General features: G+C 37.4%; 1 protein-coding gene across 1 annotated transcript in view; it reads left to right on the top strand.

The window, feature by feature from the left end:
* The window catches only part of RASA1 (RAS p21 protein activator 1), a 70,700-nt gene that overhangs the window by 46,414 nt on the left and 11,502 nt on the right, over window positions 1-12,784 (top strand). The window contains exons 15-21 of the mRNA XM_074813131.1: window positions 67-143; window positions 4,537-4,709; window positions 4,919-5,078; window positions 5,267-5,409; window positions 6,149-6,264; window positions 7,442-7,528; window positions 10,333-10,400. Coding sequence (XP_074669232.1) covers window positions 67-143; window positions 4,537-4,709; window positions 4,919-5,078; window positions 5,267-5,409; window positions 6,149-6,264; window positions 7,442-7,528; window positions 10,333-10,400 — 824 coding nt within the window. The remainder of the gene's footprint in view (window positions 1-66; window positions 144-4,536; window positions 4,710-4,918; window positions 5,079-5,266; window positions 5,410-6,148; window positions 6,265-7,441; window positions 7,529-10,332; window positions 10,401-12,784) is intronic.

Below are 12,784 nucleotides of genomic sequence, written 5' to 3'. Positions count from 1 at the left end.
GTTTAGAATAAGCTTAAATGCCAGCCAAGTATAGTATTAATTGAGGCTTTCTGTCTTTTCTCCTAGTGATCTTTCATCTGATATTAATAGATTTGAGATAAGTCTTAGTAACAAAACAAAGAAAAGTAAAGATCCAGATATATGTAAGTATTTTTCTGTAAAAGATGAATATATATTGCAGCAATGAATACTTTGTGTGGTTTTCGTTACTCTTGCCAAACTTTGTCACAAGAGAAATAAGTATATTTTTGTGCTCACCATACTGCTGTGTTTGTATGTATTGGATGTCTGGTACTGGCTTTCCATTAATGTTTTTACAATGAGAACCTGCATGTTTTTTAGTAGTAAAACACACAGTAATCCAGTCCTGTGTATCTGATGGTTTTCCTAGCTCTACTCTAGCGTACCCATTGTGTTATACAATGGCTGCACTTACCAAAAAGCAAGAGGAAAGAGAAGTTGTCAGTATTAGTCTGCTCCATAAAATGCCAAGTTCCACGGAATTTTAAGACTGATTGCATGGAATTCCTTTTCAGGTTTTTTGTTGCTTCCAGTGAGAAAGAGAAAGGGAAGAAAGGTGTAGTACTTCCATCATTTTTTAAAAAAAAAAAAAAAAAAAAATCATAGCAGTCTCTGAACAAAATTTACCTTGTTTTCTTTTCATTTTACCTCATCTGTCTACTTTTCTTGCACCACTTTTGGGTACCTTTGTATCCAAAGTATGACTTTGAACGGGAAAGGATTCATATTTTCTGCTGCCTTTTACAGCAGTTCCCAAGAAATTATTTTTCTCGTGTTACCCAGACAGCTGCTTCTTCAGCTGTGGTTTTGTTTGTGTTCCATCAAATAGCAGGCTGGTAAGATCTATCAGCTTTCTAGAAAATAAAAGGTTTGAAAAACATGGCTTCTGAGCTTTTAAATAGAAAAAGAGAATTTCTTTTATTTAGTTCTCTTCCCACCAGTGTGTTTTAGGGGTTTTTTCCCCTTACTGAAGGTATCTTGTTTCCCACCATGCTTGTTCTGGAGCAGCTTCAGCCCCCTCCTTCTCTTTGCTGCCTGCAGGGCAGGACACTCTCCCTGCCCCCTTCAATTTTTTTCCAAGATTTGTTTCTTTTCCAAGATTTGTTTCTTTTCCAAGATTTGTTTCTTTTCCAAGATTTGTTTTCCATTGTGTTCAGAGCTGTCTGTTCCAAAGCCTGTCCATTGCAGTTATTTTCAGTTTGCATATATTCTGTTACTGGCTTGTTATATATGCCTCAGTGCTAATTTCTTGATAATCTTTTTTTTTTTTGAGATTTGTACGGAAACCTTGACCAAAGTAGACTTACTACTCATTTTGAATGCTCTTGCAGAACCTACTTCAATTTCAAACCTCTTTCTCCTTCCTTTGACTAGAAAACTTTCTGCATAGTAAGAGGAAAAAAGGTACATTCCTTCTGAAAGACAAAACAGCTGTAATTGCAGTTGTGACCATGTTCTTGCAGTGTTTTTATTCATTTGAGCTGGAAAACTCATTATTTATCTGCGTGAGAGTTCTGGTTAGCAAAAGAATCTGCAAGGATAATTCTTGAATGGGATACTTCAGTAACTTCTTTAAAAGTGTTTTTGTAGTTTCCTCCTCTCTGTCCAAGGTTAAGGAGGTTGTGTTGGCTTTGAATGCATCCAGCTGATGGGAAGTGGTAGAAGGTTTCTTCATCTAGGTCAGGAGCAGGATTGGCTGAGTTTCTTGATTACAGTTAGGTACACTCTTACAGCATAACCCAACAGTCCTTTCATTCTGGGGTAAGGATTAGACTAAGTCAGCTTGAATGAACACATATTTCTGCTTACATCCCCAGCCCTATTAAGTGTGTAAAGTGCAGGGGGAAAACATGAGCTAAACCAGACCTTATCTAACATATCTATGTGCTGTGTTGAACTCTTCAAAAGCAAGAGAATTTGTTCCTTTCCTGAATATTCCCTTTTTCAGCCACAACTGTTAAATGTGAACTGCTATGAAGTGGGAGTCATGTGAAGGTGGTACTATTCAACTTCACAGTTAATTGAGTTAAGTCAGCCTTTCTGCTTGCTTTTCCCACCATCTAATGTAGATTGAAGTCCCAAACTGTTAATGGTCTCACTGCTTTATATCTTTCATCATAACACACAGGAGTTAAATACCAAAATGATACCAGCATGAAGGCTCTTTTTTCAATATTTTAAAATATTTCCTGAGTTTTCAAGTCTTTGCCTGAAGTTTGCCTATTATGTGTATTCCATAATTATTTTAGTATTTTTGTTCTTAAGAAGTATTTCAAATACAAATAGTCAGAAATGATACTGAACAGTTCAGTAGCAATTCTATTTAAATTTTTCTTTGTTTATCCAACTGTAAACTGCATGAGGATTTATTCAAATAAATATAATATGTCTTGGAAAAAATAGAGCCCTAGAATGTATTAGTAGACTTCAACTGCTGCTACTGCAAGCTGGGATGCTCAGGTGTGATTAGATAGTTGAACTAGTAAATATCTCAGGGCAGTACCACTCAGTGTTGAACTGGAGTAGAAGTTTTGGGTTGGTTTTGCACCATAATAGTTGGTTCATTTCAAATTAATTCTTGTTGGAAAAGAAACATTTTTATAATGGAGGCAGTCACCTCATGCAGGCAAGTCCATAGAGAATGAGCCAATGTCTTTAAAATATTGTGATTCTTTTTGAATCAAGATCATTGTTGAGAGAATTCTTACCTATGTTTGGAGAGAGATCAACTGTTGTTTGCGTTGATGATTCTCTGTATATTTGTTTCTGTTTAAAATGTGCTAGACTGCAAAGTGTAATTACCCTGAATTTTTCAACTAATAGCAGTCTCGTACTGAAGGTATCCTATTCAGTGTAAGTTGCTAAATGGGAAGAAGTCTTGTTCCTTTAAAGTTATTGAATATAAATTATGATAGCAACTGTTCTGCAGTCCTTGTACAGATATTTCTCTTCTGACCATTTTTTTTTAAATCAAAACAAGATTATATTATTTATATAATAGCTATGAACTGCTACTATAACCACAGGGCAAAATTAAATCATGAGTTTATTCTAGATCCTGTATTTCATTGACCATTCATCTCGCTGAGATATAGGTGCCTTACACATGCAAGCAAAATAATAAGAAAACCACATTGCTTAGTTGTGGGTACAGGAGCTTTGATGCTGGGGAGAAATGTTCTAGGAGAGTCAATTGTTTATCTGGTCTAAAGACATAGTCTCCCATCCATGCTGGTGATAAGTAGCAGGTGATAATGAATTGTTTTTCACACTACTTGACTGATTTGAAAGCATTCACTTTTGTCAGTATCAACTCCAAAAAATAGGAACTAGGCAATGGGAATGTCCTGAAGTGAGCATTGTAAACGTGATGTTTTTCTATTGCAGTATCAAAATAATATCCTGCTATGTATTGCAACACAGGGGCAATGGGAGGTCTACTGGAACTGTTGACAATTTCTGCAAGGCAGTGTGGTGTATGAGCTTTGCAGAAATGTGGGAAAAAAAACAAACCAAAGCTCCTGGTTTGTTGTTGGTTTGTTGGTTTTTTTTTTTTTTTTAATGTGAGGGTCTTAAAAGCAGATCTCATGGAGAGGCATGGAAAGAGAGGATGTTTGCTTGAAAGATTTGACTGACAAGCTCAACATGAAACTTGAACTGTGGACCCCTCTTGAAGCACGGTGGGTGTTTCACAGGCACAGTGTTGCTTCTGCAAGTGCCTGGGCCCTTTCTGTGTGAAATAATTCTGTTTAGGAGTGCCTGTGCCTGCACCAGATGGGTCTGTGCTCTCGCTGCTGCAGCCTGCTAGGCAGCTGCTAGGCCAGACTTGAGGGGTAGTCTAGGTCATTACTTGGCAGTTTCAAGGTACCAACACCACTGAAAGGTTACTTAATGATTTGGCTGTTCTTGAGTTCACTTTCGTCATTATTTAGGCAGCAAGTTGCTTGAGAATACTTTTTTATGTGATCTGCATAAACTGTTACAGCCTTAACCTGGGAGTGAGTATAAAAGAAATAGATATGCCAGTGTTTGGAAAAGCCATAGCTTTTGTATACTTAATAAATAGTAAGAAGTAACTGTAATAATAGATAGTAAGAAGTAACAAAGTGGTCAGGGAGCACACCTGATGGTGGTATCTGCCCAAGGCTGGAAAGTTGACAGTGAATTCTGAACACTTCATCTGTTTTTAGTTTTTGACTGGATTTACAGTGTAGCACTTTTTTATTCAGTACTTGGGTGTTACAAAGAAAACTCTGTCAATATCCATGCAGTGTTTTTGAATGTATATGAATACATTCTTTACAGAATGCTTTATATTTCTTCTTCAGTTTGCAAGAGTCTTAAACTATTGAAGAGAGAATCTGTTAATATATTGATGGCAAAAATCTTGATTACTCTTATTAGTGCTCTTTTGCTGAAACAAGATAATGTGCTGAAAATAAACTGGTTTTTTATTCAATAGTAGCCTTGTTTTGCTGGAGATAACTTACTTGAACAATGCTTTTTTTCCTTAAGTGTTTATGCGTTGCCAGTTAAGCCGGTTACAGAAAGGACATGCAACAGATGAGTGGTTTCAGCTCAGCTCCAATGTACCATTAAAGGGTATTGAGCCAGGATCTTTGCGTGTTCGAGCACGTTACTCTATGGAGAAGATCATGCCAGAAGAGGAGTACAATGAGTTTAAAGAGGTATGAAGTTGTTTAACTTCCCTTGGCTTGTCTGTCAAAGTTTTTTTTTTTGTGTGGTTTGAGATCTCAATAACAGTGCTTGACATCACTCAATAATATTTATAGTGAGATCTATATATATCAATACAGATGTGTGACAGCAGTTTTTCCAAAGCTGTTGTATGTTAGGAGAAGCTTCTGAATATTTTAAAATTCTGTTTTTCTTTCAGCTTATACTCCAGAAAGAACTTCATGTAGTCTATGCCTTGTCACACGTTTGTGGACAGGATAGAACACTGTTGGCTGGCATTTTACTGAAGATTTTTCTTCATGAAAAGCTTGAGTCCTTGTTGCTACGAACACTAAATGACAGGGAGATAAGCATGGAAGGTACTGACCAAACTGTGCTAAAGTTTACTGGAACTCTGGGCGGGTGGGGAGGGAAGGGCTCTGTCACATTCCTTTTTTTTCCTTCTCCTTTAGTTACAACATATATTAAAGTGTTTACACAGCACACTTTCCTTCTGCTTTTTGTTGTCTCCTTTTCTCAACTTTTCACTTTGCTGTCTTTTTTTCAGATGAAGCTACTACCTTGTTTCGTGCCACCACTTTAGCAAGTACACTGATGGAGCAGTATATGAAAGCCACAGCAACAAGTTTTGTTCACCACGCACTGAAAGACTCTATATTAAAGATAATGGAGAGCAAGCAGTCCTGTGAGGTGATACCTTGAACTATGTTTTTAAACATTTTTGGTTTGACACAACTACCTATTGGTTGTTAGGTTTTATGTTTGCATTAAGTATTAGCTTCAGAGACATTTATCAATCTCTCACAACTAAAATTTGTTTACATGAGAAATACAAGAACTGAATTCATTAAGAGATTTTTATTTTCCTAGATTTTGGCTTTGAATAATATACATAGTAGAACTTTTTAAGGTTTTTAATTAAAATTTCTTTAAATTATCTATTTATTTTTTAGCAATTGTAAGCTGTTACATAGCAGTTACTGAATGTCCTGACCTAAGTAACTACTAGTAAATTCAAGATATCATAGAAGTCAATGTCTGGACTTTAGTTTTAATTTAACACTTCCTGATGTTATTAATCCTGAAACTGTTTTTAAAATGACCCTCCTAACTTCTGTGTTTCACTTTACCTTACTTGTGGAAAGGATGGGAGTCCTCAGAAATTTGGATTGAGAGAGACAAAAAGGTTGTGTACACAGTGGTGAATATCTGAGGTGTTAAAAGCCTAGTGTATTGGAACTTAAAACCATTGCTTCTTCACATTTCCTGACTAGCCGTTGAAACAGACTTGGAAGTTCTGTAAGAAACTTGTACAGCAGCAGAACATTTAATTTACTTTGAACTGGTATTCAGTGTGGAATATTATGAAACTGTATATGTAGTTTCTAGTTAGAAGAAGAAATATAATCTTTTTCTTCTTCTGTTTTAGTTAAATCCCTCAAAGTTAGAAAAAAATGAAGATGTCAACACTAATTTGGCACATCTACTCAGTATACTTTCAGAATTGGTGGAGAAAATATTCATGGCTGCAGAGATACTGCCTCCGTAAGTTTGTACATTTCTGTTCAGATTTGTATTTCAAAATTCCTATTTGTGTGAATTACATTGCACCTTAAAATGATGTTATTACTGGTTCATTTGCTAATCACTCATAAGACTAATGTCTTTAGGGTTGCTGTATGCACACAGAAGAAAATAGATGGGGAAAAAATAACACTTTTAGCAATTAATAGTGCTTTTTGGGAAAGTCTCTGGCTAGCACACATGCTTTTCTTTGAAGGAGAAGCTACTAGGTCCAGGAGGTCAGGGAGAGAAGAATAATAAAAATAATCAATCTCATACTTCCACAAAAAGGTAGAAGACAGTAGTAATGAGCAGACAATTACATGTATTTAAGTGATTACAAATTCTTTCCAGTCCTCCTCCTCCTGAGAAAGATGTGGAATTATTAACAGCATATTAAAAATACAGTCAGGTAGCAGTAGAATGATACTGTGCTATGATTGCTTCTGTCTGCTAGGGAAATGCAGAGGTGGTTTTTTTTTTTACCTTTAATTGCTAAAATAACTTGTTTTCATAGTTCAGATTTGAACCATGAAATAAAAAGTGGATAGTACTATCAGTTTTCTTTCACTGTGTCATTAACTTTTAAAGTATACAAAGTCCTCAATTTTGAGATGACAGAGTAGCACAGAAGTGTTTCTTTTGTGTTAGTGTTGGCAAGCTCAGCATTAAAAGTTGCACTCCTTTTAAGTATATGATGCAGCTCTCAACATTTTCTGAAATGCACCACAATTTCCCATTTTTTATGGGAGAGGACTATTGCTGTGGTTGCTTAACTACCTGACCCTCATTTATGGAAAGAATAGCTGTTTAGTTAAGAACAGAAAAATTTTTTTTAAAAAAATTGTGTTTTAGGAAATACTACTTAAGTAACAGGAAACAGTTACAAAACATTTAGTGCACATCATTAATAATCACTGAATTGCATATAGAACTGAGTATTAATGAAGGTTTTTCCTTGCCATTTATAAATTTACTTTTTAATATAAATTTATAAATTTATTAACTTATAAATTAACTCTTAGTTAAAGTTAATTTAAAGGTTATGTGTAAATTCGTAATAGTTCTGCATCAAGTAGGAGGTTGGTCTAGATCCCTTCTGACCAGCTTTTTTGATGTTGTGTTTAATGGAATGAGTGATTCGCTATTGTTTCTGCAGGACACTGAGGTATATTTATGGGTGCCTACAGAAGTCTGTTCAAAACAAGTGGCCAGCTAATACCACCATGAGAACAAGAGTTGTTAGGTAAGTTACTTGTCGCTTCATTCTGAAAATAATCTTTTCATGTCTTGTTAAAGACATGCCTCAGTGTGTTTATGTTTCTTCCATATAGCAGTATTTAAGATATTTACAATGCTGAGGCATGATATCCCAATTAAGGATTATGAGCTTACTAAAGTCTTAGTCATGTTCTTAGAGCCTTGCCAGAATAAGACAGTGTAGTATAGAGGGCAGTATAGCTTCACTTGACAGTTTTAACTTCAAATTTACTTGTGTTTTGTCAAGTTTTACAAAGTAATCTAAAACGGCAATTTCATTTTTCATGCTGGGAAAGAAAAACTACTTTCAAAGCAATAGTTAACCTTTGTGATACCTGTAGAGAGCAGTGACCTCCGAAGATCATGTTCCTGTCATACGTCATCTGGGAGGACTGTGCCTTACACGTAGTGTCTGTTAATTGCTGGAGAAATCTTACATGGTTTAAGATCCATGCCCCTCAAAATGCAGACCCAGCCCTGTAAGGAGTTTAATACCTTCTCATAAAGATAATTGGACTTCTCCAATTGTCCAATTTATGTCCAATGTTAGATTTCTCCAATGTACTGTCTGTGTTGGGATATATAGTTTTCTGCATCAGAGAAGGCTCACAGTTGCTGGTTTTGGGCTGCTGGTTTTCATCGCTCTGAACCAACGCTCTTTGTTGGTTTCCAAAAACCCATAATTCCATGCTGTCCCAGTTTTGTTTCATTTGTCTGCTCCAGCCCAATCGTGTTCAAACATTCCAGAGCTCCTTCAGAAATGTTGCATGTTACTGAACTGAACTGCTCTGAACTAGCACCAGCCACAGAAACTCCAGTGTACATTCATAAACCAATGTAATACACAAGTTCTTCCTCTAAACGCTGCCTGTTGCCACTACATATCAAACAAAAAATTTCGACAAAGATATCCTTTTCACACTGTTTTTCCAACTACTGGAGGTTTTAATGGTCTCAGAGCCACATCTTCCCTTTTTTGTGGTGTCTGGCGGTCATAGGATTTGCTGAGGTTAATCTCCCGTGGAGGGAGTCTTTCAGAGGATTTGTCTTTGGCTTGCATTTATCATTTTGACACCAAGAAGCCTTATGTCATCCCGGGTACCATGCAGGGGTGTTGTCTTCAAATGGAGGCTGCTCTTACTGTGAGAGCTCCTCTTAGTTTGAGGGGCTAACCTACTGGAAGGCTGTAGAGCTCAGCAGCGAGTACCATCTCTCTCTCTGTTCCCACCCAGCTCCAGAGAGAACCAGGTGGTTTTCCTTAGTGGACACAGCTCGCATTCAGGGTTTTCTAGAGGTCTCCCTTGGATGCTATAAATACCGGATCCCTTGCTCTTGTGATGTTGGTCTTCACAAGTGAACACTAGTGATTTGTCTGTAGAGTACGGTTTCGCAGCCTTGAGTGATGATGATTATCTTTTATTGCACTATTTTTGATCCAAGAAGGATTGAATATTCAGCGGCAGGTGGACGGTTTTTAGATGTCTGGGTATCTTCCCTACTATATCAGTCAGAAGATGCTGCCATTTCTCTCTGATTGTAAAGCCCCCATGTAGATACTGACTTATTCTTAATTTAGGCAGGTTGACCAGAGTAAGAAGCTCTACATCTTCACTATCAGCAAGGTCCATGCTAGATTCGTACCTCATTGGCTTTCAACTTTGTGCACTTTTAAAAGAGGAATTGGTGTATGTGCCATGACTTCAAAATAAATCACTTCCTCATAGCTTTAAATTCAACCATAGAAAATATTATAGCTTCACATATAGCCAAGAACTGTTGTCTTACCAGCCCATAATTCATGGTTCTTAGAGAAGTAAGAAGCTTCTCTAACAGTATATATTAGGTGTCCTGGTCATATGGAAGGTGTGTGAACCTCTCTACTTTGTGTGTCATTTTCAAGTAATACGGACATTACCGTCACTGTGCACTTGTCAACAGGCAAGGTAGTGTAAGGTCCTCTTCTTCTTTTATAAGTGGTCAGGCTTTGGTATTGTTGTAGTGAAAACCAGTCTGCTGGTAGTGTCCAAGCACTCAAAAAAAAATTAAAAGATGATTTAGATTGCTTTGGTTGGTCTATATGTCACTTCACTGTATAGCAATTAGCCGGAATTGAGGTTAACCTGAGGTGGATGCTTTTATTTCTGCTGTTAACAGAAAGTTACATTTTTCTCATGCTACTGGAGGCTATCCTGGGTTTCTGTTGAATGAGTTCCTAATTATATGATCAAAACAGAGCGCTTTTCTCCCAGCTTTCTAGGTGGCAAGAATTACTTTGTGGAGGAAAGCAGCAGATCCCTTATTATTTTTCTACTGTAGCGTACTGTTACCAGGATATGGACCAGCTTAAGCTGAGCTAAGGCTTTCTCGCCGCCAAAAGACGGATTCCCTTTGCCCACCCACTCCTGCACTCCTCCTTACTTTGGCCTGGGGGAGTGGGTGGCTGCAAGGATGGGTGCCTTGCAGTAGCGGACAATGGAAAACCTTTGGGAGGTCAGAGACAAGGGGCTTCTCCTTTTTGAAGCTGGCGTGGTCTGAGATTGGCTTCAGTATGACTTTACCACGTGGTTTCAACAGTTCACCTTAATTGGGAAATCAGTTTGCCTATTCTTTCAGCTTTTATCATAGTTGAAGTCATAGCATGATAATTTGTTAATGTATTCAGAGTGCAGTCTGGTTGGTTGGTGTGTCTCAAAGATTCTACGCTAACTTGAATCCTTAAAAACTACATACACAATTTTACGTTAATTCTCTAACTTAATTGAACAAAATACAATTTTCTTCCCATTTCAGTGGCTTTGTTTTTCTTCGACTGATTTGTCCTGCTATCCTGAACCCAAGGATGTTTAATATCATCTCAGGTGACTATATGCTTTCGATTGAACTCATACTTCATACGGTAGTAGACATGAAATTACTATAGTGTCTAACATAGCAAAATAGGAAATTTTTTTGAATGCTGTGTCCAAAGTCATGTTATCCACGTCACTTGACTGACTTCATAAGGCAGCCAGCGTATGCTTTTCACCCTTAAATGTTAGATTGTGGTTATCCCAATGCCATTTTAAAGTCCAGAAAAACATGAGTCGTTTAATAACAGTTTTGATTTAAAGTCTAGCAATGTGGAATATATTCTAGCAGTGTGAAAAATGTGTGTGATCTTCAAATGTCACTTTGAATATAATGCAGTGCCAAAGTTAATGGCTGAAATTCAATGGTATCTCTTATATGAACAAGACTGCAGAGCTTGGAATACGTTTGTGCACCTAGAAAATTATGCTTGAGTAACTTGTTTTTGAACTTCCTGCTTAACTTCCAGCCATTGGAGAAGTCTTGTCTTTGACTCATTAAGTACAGTCAATCTCAAATATGGAATCTTAAAGATGGGGGGCAGTGGCCTATAGAAAGGGTAGGTTGTGCAGACTTGAGATGTCATCTTCATGGACTTACAGGCCATATGTAGGAGGGTTCCCATGGGCTTGCCTAAGTGAATGTTCTCACCACATAAAATCTTACCCTGTTTTTTGATGCTCTCTTGGTAGAGTGCATCTCTCATAGTTAACTAAAACAGCAGCAGGGAACATTCCTGTTTGCAAGACCAGTGTTGGAGAACTGCTGTTCTGGCCTGTGGCACAGCACGGGCCAGTATCAGGTATTATTCTCCCCAACAGCTGGTAGGGGCGACTGGGATGGTGGCACACATCAGGGACCACCTCTGACATGCTGTTGGCAGGGGGCTTTCCTGTTGTGAAGCTCTAATGGTGAGGACATGGATTATCCCACAGCAGTTGCCTTAAGCACCTGGAAATGCTTGTGGGCATTTTTAACTTCTGTGGGAGGAAAAAAGGAAAGGCATAAACTACTGAAAACTCTATTATGGTTGTACATCTGAGTTGCTTAGTTGTAAATTTTGCATATGTTATATTGCATCTTTTTTTTTTCTGGATTTTTTCCTTGGCAAAGATCAACGCAAGCTAGAGGGCATTTAGTTAGCACTAGCCTTTGTTCTTCCTCCTTCCCTCCCTAGCAGTTTCTTGAATTTCACCAGTAAAATGCTGATTTGGAAATAGGAGGAAATCAGAAATCTGATTCAGAAAAGCTTTTTTTCTTTATTCAGAGACAGTTTTTAGGACAATGTAGCATGTTTTCTATCATCTCTCTTTAAGCTATACTAAATGAGAAGGGCTGTGTTGAACAGAAAGTTCCTTTCACCCACTAATCATTTCCATACATGCTTTGGAGAAGGCAGTGGAGAAACATGGCCTGGTACACAGTGATCCTTTCTTTAGGATTTTATTATCTTCAGGTAATTTGCAAGTTGGGTGCCTCTTAACTTGGGTTGCACTGTGTCTGCAGGTGTAAAAAGTTACCTGTAAATTTGAGTAATCCCTTTTAAGCTTGTCTGCTAAAGTCCTGCTCTCATGTACATCCAGCTAATATTCTTGACTACTGCTAAGGTAAACTTACAGACTCCGTGTAGGGCATTCAGAGCTGCTGAGAAAAGGGATGAGGCAGTCCTTTTGGAGCAAAGCTTCCAACATACCTTCTTCCCATAGCAGGGAAAAAGTATTCTGAAGTCAGGGTGTCTAGGTACAGCTCAGTATCAGTAGCAGTCCTATCACCTTGACAACTGTGCTTGAACAAAAATATTAAAAGTTAAATCCTTTGTTTCAAGCATCTTTTTGAGTTTTTTAAAGTAATTCACTTCCTTAAATCAGTTCCCCTAAGCCGAAGTTCTAGATTCCAAGGCTAGTAGTGTTTTCCAGCATTGCTGTTTCAAAGGCTTGTATTGTACCAAGCACTAGATGAAGAACACAATGAAGAACTGACATTAGTTGCATAGCTCCAGCTATGCAAGAAAAATTACAACTTATTTCTCAATGGATTTTGAAAGGGGAAGGGAAGAAAGAACAACAAAAGATGCAGGTACACAATGAAGAGCATATAGCATTCTTATGAAGAATTATAAAATTTAGAGCTTATATAATAACTGGGTCAATTTTGGAACACTTCAAACCTGGCTTTCAACCAGGCCATTTACTGTAACTGGAGGGGAAAATAATTTTGTGTGATACTACTGGATAATATCACTTAATTGGAAAAGGGGTTTTTAACTAAGTAGTTAATGTAGAGTGTTAAATGTAATGTTAAATACAGCAAGTGACTATGATTTCATGGAAACAGAAGCCACAATTGCATGTAATGTTTGCTCTGCTTTCCTGATGCCAGTAACTTAAAGTATACT

The sequence above is a fragment of the Strix aluco genome, chromosome Z (genome assembly GCF_031877795.1).
Source record: "Strix aluco isolate bStrAlu1 chromosome Z, bStrAlu1.hap1, whole genome shotgun sequence".
Classification (NCBI taxonomy): Eukaryota; Metazoa; Chordata; class Aves; order Strigiformes; family Strigidae; genus Strix; species Strix aluco.
The sequence above is the reverse complement of the archived record's forward strand: the minus strand, read 5'-3'. Positions and strand labels throughout refer to the sequence as shown.